Source organism: Somniosus microcephalus, chromosome 4, assembly GCF_052327205.1.
Source record: "Somniosus microcephalus isolate GS21.2 chromosome 4, FLI_Smic_1.0, whole genome shotgun sequence".
Taxonomy (NCBI): domain Eukaryota; kingdom Metazoa; phylum Chordata; class Chondrichthyes; order Squaliformes; family Somniosidae; genus Somniosus; species Somniosus microcephalus.
This window is the reverse complement of record NC_140990.1, coordinates 58,663,333-58,689,133: the sequence shown is the minus strand read 5'-3', so window position 1 is coordinate 58,689,133 and position 25,801 is coordinate 58,663,333. Positions and strand designations below refer to the sequence as shown.

Genomic DNA, 25,801 nt, shown 5'->3' with positions numbered 1-25,801 from the left:
ACCCACTCTATGTGGGGCGGGGCCTCGGGAACCAGCTCTCTGTGGCGATCACTTACACTGAGCCACCAAATCCAGGGACCACTTACATTGAGACACCAAATCCAGGAACCACTTACAGTGTGACACCAAATGAAGAAGGACGTGTCCAGTGACACTGGCATCGTCAATAGTTGTTTCTATAACTAACCCTCTAATCTTAACCCGTTAACATAACCATGAACCTCTAATCCTAACTATTATCCCTTAGTCCTAACCACAACCACTAACCCGTAACCATAACCACAAACCCCGAAGTGTAACACCTGCCCTGAACCCCAAGACCCCGACCACGTACCCTAAATTATTCAGCGTCAATAGTCATTGTGATGTCAGCGATGATGCAGGTCGGCCGTGTTGTCAATTGTCATTGTGATATCAGTGATGATGCAGGTCGGCCGTGTTGTCAATAGTCATTGTGATGTCAGCGGTGATGCAGGTTGGCCGTGTTGTCAATGGTCATTGTGATGTCCGCGATGATGCAGGTCGGGCGTGTTGCCAACAGTCATTGTGATGTCAGTGATGATGCAGGTCAGCCGTGTTGTCAATATTCCGAACTGCAGGAAAAGGTCACCAAAGAAACCTTGAAAAGAGCCGCAGGGAGTGACTTTATTTGAAGAGTAAAGGTTACAGAGTAAAGCACGCAGATTGTCATGGGAAGGAAGGATTCCTCTTTTCCCCTCTTCTTGCAGTTTATCTCCTCACTGTGGAGGCCCAGAGATAATGTTTACAAGGTGTGTGCAGCAGAGAGTGTTGTGTGCTTGTGGTTTATCTAATAATCACTGAGGCAGCCAGTTGTGGTTGTAAACAGATCAGGACTACAGGAGGTCCAACAAGACAGGTGCATTCCTGACCAGAATGGCTGGTGGCTCAGTCTCTGGCCCAGTCTGACTTTGTGTCCTTTCTGTTAGGTCTCGTCCTTCTCATATTCAACACATATTCCAGGATATGATAGAAATGTTTAAAATGATGAAAGGTGGGATGGGGTAGATAGAATCAGGCTGTTTCCAGTGGTTGAGAGATCAAGACAAGGAGCCATAGATACAAGATTAAATGTAGATTTGGAACAGTGATCAAGAGAACCTTCTTCACACAGAGAGTTGTGAGGCTGTGGAATTCACTTCCAGGGTCAGTGGTTGGGTAACAAGGTTCTGTGGTGACAAGTGGTCCTCGTGTTTATATCCAGGACAGGCCTCAGCCCAGTCACTTGCTCCAAATGTTGATGCAATGGTTCAAGCGGAGAGGTGCCAGGGATCGGGAGCAGCAGCAGCTGTAAATAAAATCTAACTGTAAATAATCACTGATATAGTTTATCTTCATTTATTCCTATTTTAATAACTTTTGCTGAATGTGGCCCACAACAAGTGCCAGGATATCGGATCAGACCCACCATAGAAAATGAGTTGACACCCCCCGAGGTCGACAATGTCAACCGGATTCCCCTCATCACCAACCGAGCAACTTCTTCACAAAACTCCAGCTAGTTTGTAGACGTAACCTTGTTTTCCAGAAGCCATGTTGAATCTCTCTAACGGCCCCTTCCCTTTCCCCAGTGATCATAAACAGCATCTCTCAGGATCCCTTCAAGCATTTTCCCTGTGATTGAGGTCGCACTGATGGGCCTGTAGTTCCCCGGCTCTGATCTCTCCCCGATTTGGAAAATGGGAGCGAGGTGAGCTGCCTTCCAATCTCAGGGAACAATCCCTGACTCTATGGAGCTGTTGATGATATGGGCAAGGGGCTCACAGAGCACCGTCTCATCTCTTTAAACACCCTTCAGAAGGGTCAGTGGTGGAGTTCCGAAGTTGGAGTGATCCCAGAGTAACTGTCGGGATCGCACCCCCGTGGATGTTCCGGGTCGTGTATTTTTAGTTATCCTGGTGTCTAACACACACACATCAATAAAACCGGGAATTCCTGGAAACACGCTGCAGGTTTATCTGGAGTTCAAATGCCTGTTGTATGATTGTACCAGCGGTTAACAGGCTCCTGTGAACTCCTCCCTCTGCTATTTCAATACAGACTTTAACCTACTTACTTTAATCGAGTTGATGCCTGCCTTAAAATGGTAGACTCAGGACTGTCAGATAAACACTTTAAACCTTCACAGAATAATTCCATATTTAGACCGGAAACTTAAACCTGCTGTTTCTCTTTCAGTCAGGAGCAGATCGCAGTTTTACACCAATCTCTGATTTGTCAACACGTTTCCAGCATTCACCGTTGTTCTTCCTGACTCTAAACACAGTTGTAAAGGAGCCTTCAGTTCCGTGCCTAGGAGCTCTGGACCATGGAAGAGAGCGGCTGGGACACATTTCTTACATACCTCAAGATTAACCCACATGGAGACTTTGCTGTCAGTGAAGAGAGACGAGAAAGACCAAAGTGCCATTTGCCCCTCTCAGTGTGGCCCTGAAGGACTGTGTCCAGTGTTTGGTTCACTGCCACCTCTCTTCCAGGAATGCCCACCTTGAAGAAGTTCTGCTCTTCTCTTCGACAGGATTTCCGTTTGTCTCTTCAACCTTGTTCATCTTCATTGCTTTCTGTTGTGAATGTACCTTTAAGGGAATAACTGGTCTTAGACTGCAGTACCGGCAGTGACCACCCCTGTATAAAAGGCCCTAGCAGGCTTCTGTAGTTTCAGTTTCAAGCTGCCTCTTGTTCAGTGAAGTACCTGTTAAACTGTTCTCCCGAAGTCCGTGTATTATTGAGGCGCGGACTTTACAGTGGCGACGAGTAAGTTCGAACTCACCTGCAGTGTGGCATCATCTCACGGGGATCTCGCCTGAAAGGAAGGTCCTGGAAGGTCTTAGTCTGAGCAACGGCGTCGACCGAGGACAACTGCCCAAAGAATCCATCGGTGTTTGGAGAATTGCGGGAGAGACTGTGGTTCCAGCGAATCGTGCTGGTAGCAGGTAGCGCGCTGACCCTTCCGGACTGCGGCGGGCTCAAGCTCGATTGAGCAGCTCTACAAAATCGGGCCGCGCAGCGCCGCCGGAAAAAGAAAACAAGAGAGAGAGGGTGGAGTGCACAGGGCGCGGTCGGTGCTCGAGAACAGGACAGCGGAGAGAAACTAAACGGGGGCGGGGAAGGAAAGCGAGACGCGCCGAAGCTGCGGGTCGCCGCCATTACCCCGTAGAACGCTAGGAGCAGTGTGGCAGTAAGGGGAAGAAGCAAAAGCGCAGGAGGCGCCATTTTATCCCATTGGGGAAGAAGCAAAAGCACGTGAGGCGCCATTTTATTCCATTGGGGAAGAAGCAAAAGCGCGGGAGGCGCCATTTTAAATCACCCAAGATGCCAAAAAGTGGCAGTATCACTGTTTTCGACAACGAGGTAGAAGACTGGACCACGTATGTGGAAAGAATTGAAGTGTGCTGCAAGGCAAATGAGGTGGCTGATGGAAAGAGGGCATCGGTATTATTAAATCTGATGGGTGCGAGTACGTACGGCCTATTGCGGAATTTAATTACCCCAGCTAAACCAATGGAGAAAAGTTTTGAGGAGATTGTTCATATCTTACAGGAATATCTAAGCCCTACAACACTGCTGATAGCAGAAAGATTCAAGTTCCATAAAAGAAACCAGCACAAAGATGAGAGCAATGCTGACTATCTTACGGAACTACGCAAGTTATCGAAGCACTGCCAGTTCGGAGCAGGACTGGCACACACCTTACGGGATAAGTTTGTCTGCGGGCTCCAGAGTGATGGAACCCAGAAACGACTACTTTCAAAAAAGGACCTGACGCTAGAACAGGCTTTCAGCGTGGCAGTATCCTACGAAGCAGCAGCACGGGGAGCTGCGGAAATACAACAGAAACCACAAGAATACAGCGCTAATGAAATGGCGTATGGAGCCGAAAAGTGCTATCGCTGCGGCAGAACAACCCATGAGCAGAAGGACTGCTGGTTTAAAGACAAAATATGCAGGCAATGCGGGAAAATGGGACATATAGCAAGAGTCTGCAGGTCGGGAAAGAAGACCAACACGACAAGAACTACTAAGGAACAGTACAGGAAAGTAAAGAAACTGACAGTAGTTCAGAAGATCAGGAGAGTGATAAGGACTCCGGGAGCAGGCGACTAAGTTGTTTAAAGTTACACAACGTGATCGCAAAAGAAGATCACCGAACCATTTGGGTCACCCTCATGATAGCAGGGTCCCCAGTGAAGATGGAATTGGACACAGGATCAGCCCGAACTGTTATGAATCGACGAGACTATGAGCAGCTATTCTCACACATACCCTTAAAGGACACGTCCATTGTATTGAAGACATACACGGGGCAAAAGGTCTACCCCAGAGGAAAAATAAGGGTGCCAGTTGAATATAACAGAAAGGAAACACAGAAACTATACATGTATATACTACGAGATGGAGGACCACCATTATTGGGATGTGAATGGATCCGAAGACTACAATTGGATTGGCATTCCATTCTGGCACTAACTGTGACTGACAAAAAAGATGACGTCATCGCACCTGGACGTCTGTCACAAATTCTATCTGACGCGGAAGAGGTGTTCCAACAAGGACTTGGGACTCTAAAAGGAGTAAAGGCAACCATAAAGATTGAGGATAACGCAATCCCAAAATTTTTCAAGGCCATACGCGATACGCCCAGCTGTGGAAGCTGAACTGGAGAGTCTGGAGCGTTCGGGGGTGCTGTCTAAGGTGGACTGGAGCGAGTGGGCCACACCCATCGTTCCTGTAATGAAGAAAGCATTGAGCAGCACGCCTGGGGAGCCAAGGAAGGTTCGCATCTGTGGGGAGTTCAAGGTGACTGTGAACCCAATCCTGCACACAGTACAGTATCCGCTTCCGCGGATAGAAGATATTTTCGCCTCACTATCTGGAGGGAAACGTTTTACAAAGATTGACCTGGCTCAAGCGTATCTACAAATGGAGGTGGAAGAAGCATCTAGGAAATACCTCACGATAAACACTCACAAAGGCCTTTACCAGTACAATCGACTGGTATTTGGGGTAGCATAGGCCCCGGCTATGTGGCAGAGGGCAATGGAACAAGTCCTGCAAGGGATCCCGGGGACCCAGTGTTATTTGGACGACATCCTGGTTACGGGCGAAAATGACAATGAACACCTTGCCAACCTGGAACAGGTGCTCACGAGATTGCAAGAATATGGGCTACGAGCCAACCGTCCCAAATGAGAGTTCTTCAGGAGACAAATCTCGTATTGTGGCCACATGATTGATGAGGAAGGGTTGCATAAGTCGCCGGACAAGATTGAGGCTGTAGTCAAGGCTCCAGCACCAGAAAATGTGTCGCAACTGAGGTCGTTCCTCGGGTTGGTGAACTACTACCATAAGTTCTTGCCGAATTTATCTACAATTCTGCACCCACTGAACGCCCTCCTTCAAACTGGTGTAACATGGAAATGGAGTGATGAGTGTAAGCGTGCCTTTCAGGAATGTAAATGCCAAACCACTTCAGAAGAAGTATTGGCCCACTACAACCCAACACTACCGATTCGGTTGGCATGTGATGCGTCACCTTACGGCATTGGAGCGGTGCTGTCACACAAATTCCGTGACGGTTCAGAGAGGCCAATAGCCTTTGCATCGCGCTCGCTAACCTCAGCCGAGCGTAACTACGCCCAGATTAACAGGGAGGCCCTCAGCCTGGTGTGGGGGATGAAGAAGTTCAATCACTATCTGCACGAGCAGAAATTCACCCTACTGACTGATCATCAACCCCTGGTCTCAATTTTTAACCCAAAGAAGGGCATTCCGGTGATGACGGCGCAACGGCTGCAAAGATGGTCACTTTTTCTAGGGGCACATCAGTATGACAGAGTACAAAGGTACGAAACAACATGGAAACGCTGATGAGCTGTCGCGCCTACCGTTGCCTACGGCGGAAGAAGCACCTGCAGTGGACCCGGTGGAGATATTCCATGCGACCATAGTCGAATGTTTGCCTGTTACAAACGCAAGTATTGAGAAGGAAACCCGAAATGACCTGACACTCTCTCGGGTCTATGATTTGACGGTGAAGGGATGGCCAGCATATAGCAAGTCACTGTTGCCAGCATTCTTGCCAAGGAGGGAGCAGCTGTCAGTGTGCCGGGGAACCTTGATGTGTGGATCCCGAGTGGTAATTCCACCCAAGTTGAGAGATAGAGTACTCAATGAGCTTCACGAGGGTCATCTGGGAGGGGTAAAAATTAAGAGCCTAGCAAGGGCGTTTGTGTGGTGGCCGGGAATCGATAAAGAAATCGAGGATATGACCAAGAGATGCACAGGATGCCAGAAGGTCCAAAACGCTCCACCACAGGCCCCACTACATCCATGGGAGTGGCCCTCATCTCCATGGCAACGGGTACACATTGATTTCGCTGCTCCGTTTATGGACTCAATGTTTCTAATCGCTGTGGACGCCCATTCGAAATGGCCAGAGGTCATTAAAATGTCCTCCACCACCACGGCGAAAACTATTGCAGTCCTAAGGACCATCTTCACCAGGAATGGGTTGCCAGAACAGATCGGTTCCGACAATGGCCCACAGTTTGTGTCTGAGGATTTCTGGAGGTTCCTGAAGAATAATGGGGTGAAACATTACACATCTGCCCCATATCATCCAGCCACAAATGGATTGGCTGAGAGGTTTGTTCAGACCTTTAAAAAGGCCATAAAGGCAATGTATAACGACGACATACCACTGCAACACAAGGTGGATAACTTCCTGTTTGCTTACCGGAATGCGACACATGCAGTAACCAACCAAACTCCAGCCGTACTGTTTTTCGACCGGAGACTAAGATGTCGCTTGGATTTGCTCAAACCAAACATAAGACGAGATGTTGAGGATAAGCAGTTCCAGCACATAAATGAGAAGCCAACCAGGAGCTTCAAGATAGGGCAACCAGTCTTGGCCCGCGACTACCGAACAGAAAAATGGCAGCCAGGCACGATATGCACACAGCAGGGACCACTAATGTACAGTGGACGTTGGAGAGAGCATCGTGAGACGCCATGCTGACCGGATTCTAGTGTCACAGGAACAAGCCAAACCTGTACCACAAGCATGTGCACCTGGTAATGAGCCCGAAGTACAGATTGCATCTACCTCAGAAGCAGGGGTATTGGAAGCTGACGAACCAACCAATGACAATGAGCCAGAATTGACTCCACCGCCAGAACAGGATACTTGAGAAAGGCGCTATCCAGTCCGGATCAGGAAGCCTCCTCAAAGACTGAACTTATATACATCAACTGAAAGTCATTTATATTACTGAGAAAATTGTAATTGTAATTAGTTATTATTTAGTTGTTAAATGAATGTTATGTACTGTTTATCTAAAAGGGGAGGAATTGTTGTGTATGTACCTTTAAGGGAATAACTGGTCTTAGACTGCAGTACCGGCAGTGACCACCCCTGTATAAAAGGCCCTAACAGGCTTCTGTAGTTTCAGTTTCAAGCTGCCTCTTGTTCAGTAAAGTACCTGTTAAACTGTTCTCCCGAAGTCCGTGTATTATTGAGGCGCGGACTTTACACTTTCAGTTTCCCTTCTCGTGTTTGATCAGGTATCTGCCAAGACTCGGTTTCACAGCCACATCTCTTTCCTCAGCAACTGTCTCCGGTTCCGACTTATTCCACGTGGATTCCAACTGAACTTCCGCCCTTCGTGTTTCAGATCCACCCAGGATTACAAATATCTCAAAGATATTCATCGTTCCTCGAACTACTGCTCTCGCCGCATCTTGAGATCCACCCTCAACGCCATGCGGCGCCACATGAACACTCTCGACCTCTCTCTTCAGCAGCACCCACACACTCTATCTCAAAGCTGTCTGGGTCCACAGTTCCATTTCGTCCTTCTAACCATCTGACGCTTCAACAAAAACTTTTTTTCTTCCTTTCTGATGTCAAGGATCGCAAGCTTCATCAACTCTTGAACACCAACGCCCCTCCGGAACCTTCTTCCCCTTCACATTCCTCTGACCCTCCCTTCTCCCAATCTCACCCCCTGCTGTGTTTTCACTATCCCCTCTGACCTTCCCCTCTCTGACCCCGAATGATCAGTCCTCAGCAAAGGCCTGAACTTCATCCCCTTACGTCCCTACCTCAATGAATTTCGAGCTCGGCATGATGCTGAACTCTTTTTCCGCCGCCTTCATCTCCATGCCCACTTCTTTGGCCAGGAGTCTTCCCCCCACACGGCTGACCCTTTCTCCTGCTTTCAGAATTCTCGTTCTACCTGGACCCCTCCCCCTGGCCTCTTACCCTCTCTAGATCTTTTCATCGCTAACTGCCGCCGCAACATCGGCCGTCTCCATTTCTCTGCTCCCCTCACTCACTGCAACCTACCTCCCTCTGAACTTGCAGCACTCCATTCTCTTAGATCCAACCCAACATTGTCATTAAACCCGCTGACAAGGGTGGTGCTGTTGTTGTTTGGCGAAACGACCTCTACCTAGCGGGAGCTGAACACCAACTCTCCGACACCTCCTCCTACCTTCACCTGGACCATGACCCCACTACCGAACATCAAGCCACAGTTTCCAAGACTGTCACTGACCTCATCTCCTCTGGAGATCTTGCCCCCGCGGCCACCAACCTCATAGTTCCCCAACCCCGCACAGCCCGCTTCTACCTCCTTCCCAAGATCCACAAACAGGACTGCCCTGGTAGACCCATCGTTTCAGCCTGTTCTCGCCCCACGGAACTTATCTCTTCCCATCTCGACTCTATTTTTTCCTCCCCTTGTCCAGTCTCTTCCCAACTACATCTGCGACTCTTCTGACGCCCTCCATCACTTTAACAATTTCCAGTTTCCTGGCCCCAACCGCTTCCTTTTCACCATGGACGTACAATCCCTCTATACCTCCATCCCCCACCAGGATGGCCTGAGGGCACTCCACTTCTTCCTTGAACAGAGGCCTGACCAGTCCCCATCCACCACCACCCTCCTCCGCCTGGCTGAACTTGTTCTCACATTGAATAACTTCTCCTTTGACTCCACTTATTTCCTCCAAATCAAAGGTGTTGCTATGGGTACCCGCATGGGCCCTAGCTATGCCTGCCTTTTCGTGGGATATGTGGAACACTGTTCCAATCCTACTAGGGTCCCCTCCCTCGCCTCTTTTTCTGGTTAATTGATGACTGTATCGGTGTCGGTTCCTGCTCTCGCCCTGAACTAAACAATTTCATTCAATTTGCCTCCAATTTCCACCCTTCCCTCACCTTCACATGGTCCATCTCCGACTCTTCCCTTCCCTTCCTCGACTTCTCCGTCTCCATCTCTGGGCATAGGTTATTGACCCACATTCACTCCAAGCCCACTGACTCCCACAGCTACCTGGAGGACTACACTTCCTCCCACGCTGCCTCCTGTAAGGACTCTATTCCATTCTCCCAGTTTCTCCCTCTCCGCCGCATCTGCTCCGACGATGCCACCTTCCACGCCAGTGCTTCCGACATAGAAACATAGAAGATAGGAGCAGGGGTAGGCCATTCGGCCCTTCGAGCCTGCTCCGCCATTCAATGAGATCATGGCTGATCATCCAAGTTCAGTACCCTGTCCCTGCCTTCTCCCCATATCCCTTGATCCCTTTAGCCTTAAGAAATATATCCAACTCTTTTTTGAATATATTTAATGAACTGGCCTCCACCGCCCTCTGTGGCAGAGAATTCCACAGGTTCACCACTCTCTGGGTGAAGAAATTCCTCCTCATCTCTGTCCTAAATGGCTTACCCCTTATCCTTAGACTATGACCCCTGGTTCTGGACTCCCCGGCCATCATAAACATCCTTCCTGCATCTAGTCTGTCCAGGCCTGACAGAATTTTATAGGTTTCAATGAGATCCCCTCTCAATCTTCTAAACTCCAGCGAGTATAATCCCAGTCGACACAATCTCTCCTCATACGTCATTCCTGCCATCCCAGGTATCAGCCTGGTGAATCTTCGCTGCACTCCTTCCATGGCAAGAATGTCCTTCCTCAGGTAAGGCGACCAAAACTGCACACAATACTCAAGATGCGGTCTCACCAAGGCCCTGTACAACTGTAGCAAGACATCCTTGTTCCTGTACTCGAACCCTCTTGCTACAAAGGCCAACATACCATTTGCCGCCTTAACCACCTGCATGCGACTGGTGCACAAGAACACCCAGGTCTCTCTGCACTTCCCCTTCTCCCAATCTATTGCCATTCAAATAATAATCTGCCTTCCTGTTTTTGCCACCAAAGTGGATAACCTCACATTTATCCACGTCTTCCTTTTTCCTCAACCGTGGATTCCCCTCTACCGTGGTTGACATGGCCCTCGACCAGGTCCGTTCTATCTCCCACACTTCTGCCCTCACCCCTGCCCCTCCCTCCCGGAACCATGATAGGGTTCCCCTTGTCCTCACCTTTCACCCCACCAGCCTCCACATTCAACTGATCATCCTCCACCATTTCCACCACCTCCAACGTGGTCCCACCACCAAACGCATCCTCCCCTCCCCTTTAAGCATTCCGTAGGGACCGCTCCCTCCGAGACACCCTAGTCCACTCCTCTATCACCCCCAGCACCCCTTCGCCTGGCACCTTCCCGTGGAAGCGCAGGAGATGCAACACCTGCCCTTATACCTCCCCCCTTCCCACTGTCCAGGGCCCCAAACACCCCTTCCAGGTGAAACAGCGATTTACTTGTACTTCTTGCAATCTAGTATACTGTATTCGCTGCTCACGATGTGGTCTCCTCTACATTGGGGAGACCAAACGCATATTGAGTGACCGTTTTGCAGAACACCTCCGTTCAGTAAGGGTGACCCCGAGCTTCCGGTCACCTGTCATTTTAATTCACCGCCCCATTCCCCCTCAGACCTCACTGCACTCGGGCTCTTGCATTGTTCCACGGAAACCCAGCGTAAGCTCGAGGAACAGCACCTCATCTTCCGATTAGGCACTTTACATCCTTCCGGACTCAATATCGAGTTCAACAATTTCAGATCATAACCTCGGCCCCCTATTACATTTCTACATATATTTTTTAACCTTCCTTTGTTTTGTGCCCATCCGCCTTTTTTTTCTCTCCCACATGGCAGCTGTCCCTCATTCTGCCAGCGCATTTCACACCTAATCTAGAGCCGTCTTTTGTCTCCACTAGTCCGATCACCATCTCGTCTCATTTTGAATACCTCTTGATGTCTCTTCACTTCTCTTTTGTTCTTTCATCCCCATTTCCCAGCCCCCAAACTGGCCTTTTAATCGGTTTCATTTCCTGTGTTTTTTTTAGTCCTGACAAAGGGTTTTGACCGGAAACGTTGACTCTATTTCTCTCTCCACGGATGTTGCCTGGCCTGCTGAGTTTTTCCAACATTTTCTGTTGTTTCTCCCGTCCCTTGTTCAGGGCCCGGGGCCAGGGGAGGCTGTGGGCCTTTATTCCCCTTATTGGACACAAGGCTCTTTGTCTCACAACACACTGGCGCAGGTTTTAATAGAGACTTTTAAAATTCATCAATAAAAGCAGATAAACCCGGATGCTTCTGCAGAACAAACTTTTTAATATTTGGGAGTAAAAGTACAAGTTTTTTCCCTCTGGGGAATTTATTATTAGTTTCAGGAAACAACAACCACTTGTATTTATAAAGCGCCTTTAATGTAGTAAAACGTCCCAAGGCTGTTCACAGGATCGTTATAAAACAAAATTTGACACCGAGCCACATAAGGAGATATTCGGGCACATGACCAAAAGCCTGGTCAAAGAAGTAGGTTTTAAGGAGCATCTTAAAGAAGGAGAGAGGGGTAGAGAGATGGAGAGGTTTAGGGAAGGAATTCCAGAGCTCAGGGCCCAGGCAGCTGAAGGCACGGCCACCAATGGTGGAGCGATTAAAATCGGGGATGCACAAGAGGCCGGAATTAGAGGAGCGCAGGGACCTCGGGGTGTTGTGGGGCTGGAAGAGATTAGAAAGATAGGGAGGGGCGAGGTCACGGAGGGATTTGAAAACAAGGATGAGAATTTTAAGGATGCGACACTTGAAAAGCAGGGAGTGGGGGAGGGTCAAGCCCTTATGGGACAGGGTCGCTAATTCTGTTCTGCGACAGTTACTGGGACAGACTGTATCTCCCCCTCTCCTCCACACAGGGATTTGTGGTAGTTAAAGGGACAGTGATTCTCCTTGTTCTGTGAGATTGTAATTAAAGGGTCACTACACTGAGATGGCTGCGAACTTTTAGTGTCGCCAGCCTTTCTAAAACAGCTTCCTTTCTTTGAGAATCTGTGTGAACAGGCTGGTGACTCAGCAGGTTGGATGAACTCTGAAACCTCTTTGCACAGTCAGAACATTTAAAGGGTCTCTCATTGGTTCTGGGGCAGGAGGGATCTGGTTAACAGTGATCACAATATCATTAGGTTTAAAGTAGTTATGGAAAGGGACAAAGAAAAATCAACGGTGAAAATACCCGGCTGGAAGAGAGCCAATTTCCGTGATTTGAGAAGGGATCGAGCTCAGGTGGACTGGAAACAAAGATTGTCCAGGAAAACAGTGAATGACCAATGGCAGGCCTTCAAGGCTGAGATAGTTCAGGTAAACATAGAAACACAGAAGATAGGAGCAGGAGTAGGCCATTCGGCCCCTCGAGCCTGCTCCACCATTAAATGAGATCATGGCTGATCATCCAAATTCAGTACCCTCTCCCTGCTTTCTCCCCATATCCCTTTAGCCTTAAGAAATATATCCAACTACTTCTTGAATATATTTAACGAATTGGCCTCAACTGCCTTCTGTGGTAAAGAATTCCACAGGTTCACCACTCTCTGGGTGAAGAAATTCCTCCTCATCTCTGTCCTAAATGGCTTACCCCTTATCCTTAGACCGTGACCCCTGGTTCTGGACTCCCCGACCATCGGGAACATCCGATGGTGTTCAATCCAAGCATATTCCCATAAGGAGGAAAGATGGGGCATCCAAAGATAGATCTCCCTGGATGAGAAAGGATATTGAGGTGAGAATAAAACAGAAAAAGGAGGTTTACGACAAATGTCAGGTGCAGAATACAGTCAAAAACCAGGCAGAATACAGAGAGTGCGGGGAAAATGAAACAGGATATAAGAAGGGCAAAGAGACAATATGAGAAAAGATTAGCAGGTAACATAAAAGAGAACCCAAAAATCTTCTATAAACATATGAAAAGTAAAAGGATAGTTAAAGGAATGGTGGGGCCGATTAGGGACCAAATAGGAGCTCATCATACGGAGGCAGAGGGCGTGGCTGAGGTACTGAATGAGTACTTAGCATCTGTCTTCACAAAAGAAGAGGATGAAGTTAATGTCGCAGTAAAGAGGGAGTAGAGAAATTGGATAAAAATAGATAGAAAGGAGGTGTTAAATAGGTTGTCATCACTCAAAGTTAACAAGTCACCCGGTCCAGATGCGATGCATCCTAGATTGCTGAGGGAAGCTAGGGTGGAGACAGAAGCTCCGACCACAATCTTTCAATCTCCCTCAGATATATGGGAGTGGTGCCAGAAGACTGGAGGATTACAAATGTTACACCCCTGTTTAAAAAAAGGGGAGAAGGATAAACCTGGTAACTACAGGCCAATCAGTCTAATGTCAGTGGTGGGTGAACGACTAGAAACCATTGTCAAGGACAAAATTAATTCTCACTTGGAGAAGCATGGGTTAATAAGGGGCAGCCAGTGTGGATTTGTTGAAGGTAAATCGTGTCTGACTAACCTGATTGAGTTCTTTGATGAAGTAACAGAGGGTTGATGAAGGTAGTGCAGTAGATGTTGTATATATGGACTTGCAAAAGGCATTTGATAAAGTACCACATAAGAGACTTACTCGGAAAATAGAAGCACAGGGAATTAAAGGGCTGATGGTAATTTGGGTATAATTGGCTAAGAGAGAGGAGACAGTGAGCAGTGCTGAGGGATGTTTTTCTGACTGGAGGGAAGTATGCAGTGGGCTCCCCCAGGGGTCGGGATTAGGACCATTGCTTTTCTTGTTATATATAACTGACCTGGACTTGGGTATAGGTGTACAATTTTGAAATTTACGGATGATACAAAACTTGGCAACGTAGTAACTAGTGAGCATAGTAGTAGCAGACTTCAGAAGGACAAAGACAGACTGTGAAATGAGCAGACACAAGGCAGATGAAATTAAATGAGGATAAGTGTGAAGTGATGCACTTTGGGAGAAACAACAGGGAGAGGCCATATAATCTAAATGGGACTATTTTGAGGGGGTGCAAGAGCAGAGGGACCTGGGGGTCCATATTCACAAATCTTTGAAAGTGCCACGGCAAGTTGGTGAGACGGTTCAGAAAGCATATGGGATACTTGGCTTTGTAAATAGGGCCATTGAATACAAAAACAAGGAAGTTACACTAAACCTTTACAAATCACTAGTTAGGAACATAGGACAGGAGGAGGCCATTCAGCCCCTCGAGCCTGTTCCGCCATTCAATGAGATCATGGCTGATCTGCGACCTAACTCCACACACCCCCCTTTGGCCCATATCCCTTAATACCTTTGGGTAACAAAAACCTATCAATCTCAGATTTAAAATTAACAATTGATCTCGCATCAATTGCCGTTTGCGGAAGAGAGTTCCAAACTTCTACCACCCTTTGTGTGTAGAAGTGTTTCCTAATTTCACTCCTGAAAGGTCTGGTTCTAATTTTTAGACTATGCCCCCAGTCCTAGAATCCCCAACCAGCGGAAATAGTTTCTCTCTATCTACCCTATCTGTTCCCCTTAATATCCTGAAAACTTCGATCAGATCACACCTTAACCTTCTAAATTCCAGGGAATACAACCCTAATTTGTGTAATCTCTCCTCGTAACTTAACCCTTGGAGTCCGGGTATCATTCTGGTAAACCTACGCTGCACTCCCTCCAAGGCCAATATATCCTTCCTAAGGTGTGGTGCCCAGAACTGCTCACAGTACTCCAGGTGTGGTCTAACCAGGGTTTTGTACAGCTGCAGGGTTTTGGCCTCAGCTGGAGTCTTGTGTACAGTTCTGGGCACCACACTTTAGGAAAGATGTCAATGCCTTGGAGAGGGTACAGAGGAGGTTGACCAGGATGGTACCAGGGATGAGGGACTTCAGTTATGTGGAGATTGGAGAAGCTGGGATTGTTCCCCTTAGAGCAGAGACGGTTAAGAGGAGACCTAATAGAGGTGTTCAAAATGATGAGGGGTTTTGATCGAGCAAGTAGGGAGAAACTGTTCACTCTGGCAAGTGGGTCGGTAACCAAAGGTCACAGATTTAAAATAGTTGCTAAAAGAACTAGAGGGAAATGAGGAGAATTGTTTTCACACAGAGGGTTGTTCAGATCTGGAACGCACCATCTGAAAGGATGCTGGAATCAGGTTCCACAGGAACTTTCAAACGGTAATTGGACGTGTACTTGAAGAGGACTAGTTTGCAGAGTGCTGGGGTTTGGGACTAAATTGGGCAGCTCTTTCAAAGAGCCGGCACAGACACGATGGGCCGAATCACCACCTTCTGTGCTGTTAGATTCGATGATCAGTGTGAACTCGCTGGTGTCCCGTAAGGTTCTTAGAGCTTTTAAAGCTCTTCCCACAGTCAGAACATGTAAAGGGTCTCTCGTCAGTGTGAACAAGCTGGTGTTCCAGGAGGGTGGATGACCGAGCGAATGCCTTCCCACATTCGGAGCAGGTGAATGGTCTCTCGTCAGTGTGAACTCGCTGATGTACCAGCAGGTGGGATGACTGAGTGAATCCTTTCCCACATTCGGAGCAGGTGAACGGCCTCTCCCCAGTGTGAACTCGCTGGTGTTGCGTGAGCATCTGACGGCTTTTACAACTCTTCCCACACTCAGAACATTTAAAGGGTCTCTCATCAGTGTGAGCAAGCTGGTGTTTCTGCAGGGTGGATGATTCAGTGAATCCCTTCCCACATTCGGAGCAGGTGAATGGTCTCTCGTCAGTGTGAACTCGCTGATGTGCCAGCAGGTGGGATGACTGAGTGAATCCTTTCCCACATTCGGAGCAGGTGAACGGCCTCTCCCCAGTGTGAACTCGCTGGTGTTGCGTGAGCGTCCGGCGGCTTTTAAAACTCTTCCCACACTCAGAACATTTAAAGGGTCTCTCGTCAGTGTGAACAAGCTGGTGTTTCTGCAGGGTGGATGATTCAGTGAATCCCTTCCCACATTCGGAGCAGGTGAACGGTCTCTCCCCAGTGTGTAGGTGCTGGTGTGTCTTCAGCGCCCCGGAGCTTTTAAAGCTCTTCCCACAGTCAGAACATTTAAAGGATCTCTCGTCAGTGTGAACTCGCTGGTGTATCAGCAGGTGGTATGACAGAGGGAATCCCTTCCCACACACGGAGCAGGTGAATGGTCTCTCTCCAGTGTGAACTCGCTGGTGTCCCTTCAGATTCCCGGTCCTTTTAAAGCTCTTCCCACAGTCAGGACATTTAAATGGCCTGTCATCAGTGTGTACAAGCTGGTGTTGCTTCAGCTCCCCAGGGCTTTTAAAGCTCTTCCCACAGTCAGGACATTGAAATGGTCTCTCATCAGTGTGAGCAAGCTGGTGTCGCACCAGAGCCCATGGGCTTTTAAAACTCTTCCCACAGTCAGAACAGTTGGATGGTCTCTCCCCAGTGTGAACTCGCTGGTGTGTTTGCAGGTGGGATGAACAAACAAATCCCTTTCCACACATGGAGCAGGTGAATGGACTGTCCCTGGTGTGACTGCGCCGTTGAACTTCCAATGCAGACGGGGAACTGAATCCCTTCCCACCGTCCCCACCTTTACCCGGTTTCTCCCCGGTGTGACAGTGCATGTGTCTCGTCAGGTCAGGCGATCGGCTGAATCCGCGTCCACACACTGAACACGTGTGCGGTTTGTCATCGCTGCGATCGCTGCTTTCTCCTTCCATGTGCAAAGGCCGATGATATTCAGGTCCGGATGAATCGAGCGACTCTGTCAGATCTTGACGTGATGTTTGGTCTGAGCTTCCGCCTGTAACTGCTCCACTTCTATAACCCTGTAAATTGAGATCAGAAAAGGATCAGAGGCAAACTGTTCTTTAATTTTCCTCTTTCCGAACCCATGGGCAGTGAAGCTGATTTTCAGGCTCCAGCTGCTGCACAGGTTGGTTGAAAGGATCAGCAGTAATGGCGGCTGTAATACCCACAAGCCCCCGCGCTCCAGAAAGCGCTCTCTTGACTGAGTTCCACGCATGTGCTCATGGGCCCCGCGCTCTCCCACCTGCTCCACAATCGCCTGTCCCGATCGGTCTGTAATGCGCACGCTCAGCGCATAAAACCCCGCGGTTGGAATACCGGGCGCGCATGTGGAACCGCAACATCTGGTACGCGAGTGCAGCTCAGGTGGGGGCGAGTCAGTGTTTCACCTCAGCCGCCAGGGAGGTGCGCATGCGCAGGATGACCCAACATTCTTCCTGTCAGCAATCACTCCCTCGTTTCTGTAATAAAAACAGAAAATGCTGGAAATACTCAGCAGGTCAGGCAGCATCTGTGGAGAGAGAAACAGAGTTAACGTTTCAGGTCGATAACCCTTCGTCAGAACAGCTTGTTCTTTAGTGTCAGCCTGGGCCCAGTTGGTAGCACTCTCACCTCTGAGTCAGAAAGTTGTGGGTTCAAATCCCACTCCAGAGACGTGAGCACAAAAATCTAGGCCGACACTCCAGTGCACTGCTGAGGGAGTGCTGCACTGTCGGAGGTGATTTTTTTGGATGAGACGTTAAACTAAGGCCCCGTCTGCTCTCTCAGGTGGATATAAAAGATCCCATGGCACTATTTCGAGAAAGACTTGCATTTATATCGTGCCTTTCATGACCACCAGAAGTCTTGAAGTGCTTTACAGCCAATGAAGTACTACAATGAAGTAGTCACTGTTGTAATGGGGGAAAGAGCAGGGCAGTTATCCCCAGTCTCCTAGCCAATGTTTATCCCTCAATCAATGTAAGAAGATAGATTATCTGGTCATTATCACATTGCTGTTTGTGGGAGCTTGCTGTGCGGTAATTGACTGCTGCGTTTCCTACATTATAATAGTGACTACACTTCAAAAGTACTTCATTGGCTGTAAAACACTTTGGGATGTCCGGTAGTGGTGAAAGGCGCTATAGAAATGCAACTCTTTCTTTCTTCACTGGTCTCACCAGCGACCTCTTCTAGCTAATGGTTGATTGAAATTACAAGAGGATTTGAGTACAGGAGTAAAGAAGTCTTACTCCAATTATATAGGGCCTTGGTGAGACCACACCTGGAGTACTGTCTACAATTTTGGTCTCCTTACCTAAGGAAGGATATACTTGCCATAGAGGGAGTGCAACAAAGGTTCAACGAGATCGATTCCTGGGATGGCGGGACTGTCAAGTGGTAGAGAGAAAACGGGGAATTATAGACCGGTAAGCCTGACATCGGTAGTGGGGAAAATGCTAGAGTCCATTATAAAAGATGTAATAGCAGAACACTTGGAAAACAGTGACAGGATCTGACAAAGTCAATATGGATTTACAAAAGGTAAATCGTGCTTGACTAATCTACTGGAATTTTTTGAGGATGTAACTGGTAGAAAGGATAAGGGAGAACCAGTGGATGTGGTGCATTTGGACTTTCAGAAGGCTTTCGATAAGAAACATAGAAGATAGGAGCAGGAGGAAGCCATTCGGCCCTTCGAGCCTGCTCCGCCATTTAACGTGATCATGGCTGATCATCCAAATTCAGTACCCTGTCCCTGCCTTTTCCCCATATCCCTTGATCCCTTTAGCCTTAAGAAATATATCCAACTCTTTCTTGAATATATTTAATGAACTGGCCTCCACCGCCCTCTGTGGCAGAGAATTCCACAGGTTCACCACTCTCTGGGTGAAGAAATTCCTCCTCATTTCAGTCCTAAATGGCTTACCCCTTATCCTTAGACTATGACCCCTGGTTCTGGACTCCCCGGCCATCAGAAACATCCTTCCTGCATCTAGTCTGTCCAGACCTGACAGAATTTTATAGGTTTCGATGAGATCCCCTCTCAATCTTCCAAACTCCAGTGAGTATAAGCCCAATCGACACAATCTCTCCTCGTACATCATTCCTGCCATCCCAGGTATCAGCCTGGTGAATCTTCGCTGCACTCCCTCCATGGCAAGAACGTCCTTCCTCAGGTAAGGTGACCAAAACTGCACACAATACTCAAGGTGCGGTCTCACCAAGGCCCTGTACAACTGTAGCAAGACATCCTTGTTCCTGTACTCGAACCCTCTTGCTACGAAGACCAACATACCATTTGCCTTCTTAACCGCCTGCTGCACCTGCATGCTTACCTTCAGCGACTGGTGCACAAGGACACCCAGGTCTCTTTGCACTTCCCCTTCTCCCAATCTATTGCCATTCAAATAATAATCTGCCTTCCTGTTTTTGCCACCAAAGTGGATAACCTCACATTTATCCACATTATAGTGCATTTGCCATGTTTCTGCCCAATCACCCAACCTGTCCAAATCGTACTGGAGTTTCCCCGACATCCTCCTCGCAGCTTACCCTCCCGCCCAGCTTTGTGTCATCTGCAAATTTGGAGATATTACATCCAATTCCCTCGTCCAGATCATTAATATATATTGTGAACAGCTGGGGTCCTAGGACCGATCCTTGCGGTACCCCACTAGTCACTGCCTGCCACTCGGAAAACGACCCGTTTATTCCAACTCTTTGCTTTCTGTCCGCCAACCAGTTCTCTATCCAAGTCAATACCTTGCCCCCAATCCCATGTGACTTAATTTTGCACGCTAATCTCTTATGTGGGACCTTATCGAAAGCCTTCTGAAAATCCAAATACACCACATCCACTGGTTCTCCCTTATCTATTTTACCAGTTACATCCTCAAAAAATTCCAGATTAGTCAAGCATGATTTACCTTTTGTAAATCCATGTTGACTTTGTCCGATCCTGTCACTGCTTTCCAAGTGCTCTGTTATTACATCTTTTATAATAGACTCTAGCATTTTCCCCACTACCGATGTCAGGCTTACCGGTCTATAATGCCCCGCTTTTTCTCTACCACCTTTTTTGAATAGTGGGGTAACATTAGCTACCCTCCAATCCATGGGTACCGTTCCAGAGTCTATCGAGTTCTGGAAGATGACGAGTAATGCATCTACTATCTCTAGGGCCACTTCCATAAGTACCCTGGGATGTAGACCATCAGGCCCTGGGGATTTATCGGCCTTCAATCCCATCAATTTTCCGAACACCATTTTCCTACAAATACTGATTTCTTTCAGTTCCTCTCTTTCATCAGACCCTATGTTCCTCGGCATCTCTGGGAGGTTATTTGTGTCCTCCTTTGTGAAGACAGAACCAAAGTATGTATTTAGTTGGTCTGCCATTTCCTTGTTTCCCATTATAAATTCCCCTGATTCTGACTGTAAGGGACCTACGCTTGACTTCACCAATCATTTTCTCTTCACATATCTATAAAAGCTTATAGAGTCAGTTTTTATGTTCCATGCAAGCTTACTCTCATATTCTATTTTCCCTTTCTTAATTAATCCCTTTGTCGAATCCTAAACTGCTCCCAATCTTCAGGATTATTGCTTTTTCTAGCCAATTTATATGTCCTCTCCTTGGATCTTATGCAATCCCTAATTTCCCTTGTTAGCCACGGTTGAGTCACCTTTTTTGTTTTATTTTTATGCCAAACTGGGATGAACAAATTCTGTAGCTCATCCATTCGGTCTTTGAATGTTTGCCATTGCCTATCCACTGTCAACCCTTTGAGTGCCATTCCCCAATCAATCCTACCCAACTCGCTCCTCAGACCATCGTAGTTTCCTTTATTTAAATTGAGGACCCTTGTCTCTGAGTCAACTACTTCATTCTCCATCTTAATGAAGAATTCGATCATATTATGATCGCTCCGACCCAAGGGGCCTCGTACAACAAGATTGCTAATTAATCCTTTCTCGTTGCATAATACCCAGTCAAAGATGGCCTGATCTCTGGTTGGTTCCTCGACATATTGCTCCAGGAAATCATCCCGTCAACACTCCAGGAATTCCTCCTCCACAGTATTGTTACTAATTTGGTTGGCCCAATCTATATGTAGATTAAAGTCACCCATGATGACTGCTGTGCCCTTATTGCACGCTTCTTTAATTTCCCTTTTAATGCCATCCCCAACCTCCACCTTACTGTTTGGAGGTCTATATACCACTCCCACTAATGTTTTTTTCCCCTTAGGTCCCGCATAAGAGATTAGCATGTAAAGTTAAGGCACATGGGATTGGGGGCAAGGTACTGACTTGGATAGAGAACTGGTTGGCAAACAGGAAGCAAAGACTTGCAATAAGCAGGTCATTTTCTGAGTGGCAGGCAGTCACTAGTGGGATCGGTCCTAGGACCCCAGCTATTCACAATATATATTAATGATCTAGACAAGGGAACTAGATGTAATATCTCCAAGTTTGCAGACGACACAAAGCTGGGTGGGCGTGTGTGCTGTGAGGAGGATGCCGAGAAACTCCAGTATGATTTGGACAGGTTGGGTGATTGGACAGATGCATCTGCCCAATGTGGATAAATGCGAGGTTATCCACTTTGGCGGCAAAAACAGGAAAGCAGATTATTATCTGAACAGCAATAGATTGGGAGAAGGGGAAGTGCAGCGAGACTTGGATGTCCTTGTGCACCAGTTGCTGAAGGTAAGCATGCAGGTGCAGCAGGTGGTTAAGAAGGCAAATGGTATGTTGGCCTTCGTAGCGAGAGGGTTCGAGTACAGGAGCAAGGACGTCTTGCTGCAGTTGTACAGGGCCTTGGTGAGTTCACACCTTGAGTATTGTGGGCAGTTTTGGTCACCTTATCTGAGGAAGGATGTTCTTGCCATGGAGGGAGTGCAGCGAAGATTCACCAGGCTGGTACCTGGGATGGCAGGAATGATGTATGAGGAGAGATTGGGTCAACTGGGCTTATTCTCCCTGGAGTTTAAAAGAATGAGAGGGGATCTCATTGAAACTTATAAAATTCTAACAGGACTAGACAGACTAGATGCAGGAAGGATATTCCCGATGGTCGGGTAGTCCAGAACCAGGGGTCACAGTCTAAGGATAAGGGGTAAGCCATTTAGGACAGAGATGTGGAGCAATTTCTTCACCCAGAGAGTGGTGAACCTGTGGAATTCTCTACCACAGAAGGCAGTGGAGGCCAAATCATTAAATATATTGAAGAAGGAGTTAGATATATTTCTTAAGGCTAAAGGGATCAAGGGATATGGGGAGAAGGCAGGGACAGGGTACTGAGATTGGATGATCAGCCATGATCTCATTGAATGGCGGAGCAGGCTCGAGGGGCTGAATGGCCGACTCCTGCTCCTATCTTCTATGTTTCTATGGTTATCCCTCAATTAACATAACAAAATGATAGATTATCAGATTGCTGTTTGTGGGAGCTTGCTGTGTGCTAATTGGCTACTGCGTTTCCTACATTACAACAGTGACGACACTTCAAACAGTACTTCATTGGCTGTAAAGCGCTTTGGGACGTCCTGTGGTGGTGAAAGTCGCTAAATAAATGCAAGTCTTTCTTTCTTCACTGGTCTCACCAGCGACCTCTGCTGGCTGACGGTTGATTGACAGCCGAGAGTCCACGCATGCGCAGGCGGGTCGGCGGTTTGGGCCGAGTCCGGCACAGCGACCCCTCCCGGTCGCCAAGTGTAATAACTGCGCATGCCCAGAGGACACCAAACCCCTCCCCCACTCGGAGCTGCGCCTGCGCATTCAGATCCTGTCGCATGGAGTCGGCGCGGGGCATTCCAGGGAAAGGCCTTGGTGTCGGTTCCAGAGTCGCGATCGGTGACGCAAAGTGAGTTTTCTCCGCTCCGATTGGGTGGAGAATCGCGTGGGGTGGGGTGGGTGGATCGGGAGAGAATAAAGAGAAATAGAAAAACCCGAGAGTCCGCGAGGCCCCGGACCAAGCGGCGTCAGTTGGACGGTGCACGTGATCTCCTCGGGGACACGTGACCCGGGCCCACTGCCTGATTGACGGGAGCTTCCGACCAATAGGGAGCAAGCGGGGCGGGGCTGGAGGAGCGAGCCGGCGGCAGGTCCTCCAACCAATCGGGGAGCACGAGGGGCGGGACTAGCGCCGGCTGATTGTCTGATCCGCAGGGCAGCGAGTTTCTCCAGTCCCTTGTTCAGGGCCCGGGGCCAGGGGAGGCTGTGGGCCTTTATTCCCCTTATTGGACACAAGGCTCTTTGTCTCACAACACACTGGCTCAGGTTTTAATAGAGACTTTTTAAATTCATCAATAAAAAGCAGATAAACCCCGTGCTTCTGTGGAACAAACGTAATATTTTATAGAATCATAGAATGGTTACAGCACAGAAGGAGGCCATTCAGCCCGTCGAGCCCGTGCCGGCTCACTGCAAGACCACTTCAGCTAGTCCCACTCCCCGCCCTTTCCCTGTAACCCTGCAAATTTCTTTACTTCAGGTACTTATCCAATTCCCTTTTGAAAGCCGTGATTGAATCTGCCTCCACCACCCTTTCAGGCAGTGCATTCCAGATCCTAACCACTCGCTGCGTAAAAAAGTTTTTCCTCATGTCACCTTTGGTTCTTCTGCCAATCCCCTTAAATCTGTGTCCTCTGGTTCTCGACCTTTCCGCCAATGGGAACAGTTTCCTTCTATCTACTCTGTCCAGAACCCTCATGATTTTGAACATCTCTATCAAATCTCATCTCAACCTTCTCTGCTCTAAGGTTTCTCCAGTCTATCCACATAACTGAAGTCCCTCATCCCTGGAACCATTTCTGCACCCTCTCTAAGGCCTTCACATCCTTCATAAAATGCAATGCCCAGAATTGGGCACAATACTCCAGTTGAGGCCGAATCAGGTAGTGCAGGGGTCCCCTGTGGCCATCACCCTCTCAAATAGATATACCAATTTGGAAATTGTTGAGGGAGATGGCTTATCGGGGGAAGGCAGCAGCAGCCAACTTCCTGGCACCGTGGGTGGTTCTGCTGCACAGGACGGGAGGAAAAAGAGCGGGAGAGCTATAGTGATAGGGGATTCTATTGTAAGGGGAATAGATAGGCATTTCTGCAGCTGCAAACGAGACTGCAGGATGGTATGTTGCTGCCCTGGTGCAAGGGTCAAGGATGTCTCGGAGCAGCTGCAGAGCATTCTGGAGGGGGAAGGTGAACAGACAGTTGTCGTGGTGCATATAGGTACCAACGATATAGGTAAAAACCAGGATGAGATCCTAAAAACTGAATATATGGAGTTAGGAGGTAAATTAAAAAATAGGACCTCAAAAGGTAGTAATCTCAGGATTGCTACCAGTGCCACGTGCTAGTCAGAGTAGAAATAGAAGGATATTTCAGATGAATACGTGGCTAGAGGAATGGTGCAAGTGGGAGGGATTCAAATTCCTGGGACATTGGAACTGGTTCTGGGGGAGGTGGGACCAGTAAAAACTGGATGGTTTGCACCTGGGCAGGACCAGGACTGATGTCCTAGGGGGAGTGTTTGCTAGTGCTGTTGGGGAGGGTTTAAACTAAAATGGCAGGGGGTTGGGAACCTGTGCAGCAAGACAGCAGAAAGGGAAACAAGGATAGAAGCAAAAGACAGGAAGGAGAAAAGCAAAAGTGGCAGAGGAATCAAGGGTTTAAATCAAATATGGCTACAGTAAATAATAATTCTAAAAGGTCCGAGTGTTAAAAAAAACAATCCTGAAGGTTGTGTGTCTTAATGCGAGGAGCATTCATAATAAAGGTGGATGTATTAGCTGTGTAAATAGAGGTAAATTGATATGATATGATTGAGATTACGGAAACATGGCTCCAGGGTGACCAAGGCTGGGAACTCAACATCCAGGGGTATTCAATATTCAGAAAAAACAGGTAAAAAGGAAAAGGAGGTGGGGTAGCATTGCTGGTTAAAAAGAGGAGATTAACACAATAGTAAGGAAGGATATTAGCTCTGATGATGTGGAATCTGTATGGGTAGAGCTGAGAAATACCAAGGGACAGAAAACGTTAGTGGGAGTTGTATACAGACCCCCAAACAGTAATGCCGAGGTTGGGGATGGCATTAGACGGGAAATTAGAGACGCGTGCAGTAAGGGCACAGCAGTTATCATGGGTGACTTTAATCTACATATAGATTGGGCTAACCAAATTAGTTACAATACTGTGGAGGGGGAATTCCTGGAGTGTATACGGGATGGTTTCCTGGACCAATATGTCGAGGAACCAACTAGAGATCAGGCTATCTTAGACTAGGTATTTTGTAACTGAAAGGGTTAATTAGCAATCTTGTTGTGCGAGGCCCCTTGGGGCGGAGCAATCATAATATGATAGAATTCTTCATTAAGATGAAGAGTGAAGTATTTGACTCAGAGACTAGGGTCCTGAATTTAAATAAAGGAAACTATGATGGTATGAGGCGCGAGTTGGGTAGGATGGATTGGGGAATGTTACTTAAAGGGTTGACGGTGGATAAGCAATGGCAAACATTTAAAGATCGCATGGATGAACTACAGAATTTGTTCATCCCTGTTTGGCATAAAACAAAAAAGGTGACTCAGCCGTGGATAACAAGGGAAATTAGGGATAGCATAAGATCCAAGGAGAGGACATATAAATTGGCCAGAAAATGCAGCAAACCTGAGGATTGGGAGCAGTTTAGGATTCAGCAAAGGAGGACAAAGGGATTAATTAAGAGGGGGAAAATAGAGTATGAGAGTAAGCTGACTGTAAAAGCTTCTATAGATATGTGAAGAGAAAAAGATTGGTGAAGTCAAGCATAGGTCCCTTGC

At 47.8% G+C, this 25,801-nt stretch overlaps 1 protein-coding gene across 2 annotated transcripts in view; it reads right to left on the bottom strand.

Annotated features, from left to right (window-relative positions):
• Positions 1 to 624: 624 nt before the first annotated feature.
• The window catches only part of LOC147118989 (uncharacterized), a 40,868-nt gene continuing 15,691 nt past the window's right edge, over positions 625 to 25,801 (bottom strand). The window contains exon 2 of one of the 2 annotated variants that reach the window (XR_015077976.1): positions 625 to 1,306. Coding sequence is in view for 1 of the 2 variants with exons in the window: in XM_085984730.1 (XP_085840856.1) it covers positions 15,518 to 17,011 (1,494 nt within the window). In the remaining variant the exon portion in view is untranslated. Of the gene's footprint in view, positions 1,307 to 11,531; positions 17,012 to 25,801 lie in introns of those variants that run through there. The other variant, XM_085984730.1, reaches the window with a different exon arrangement.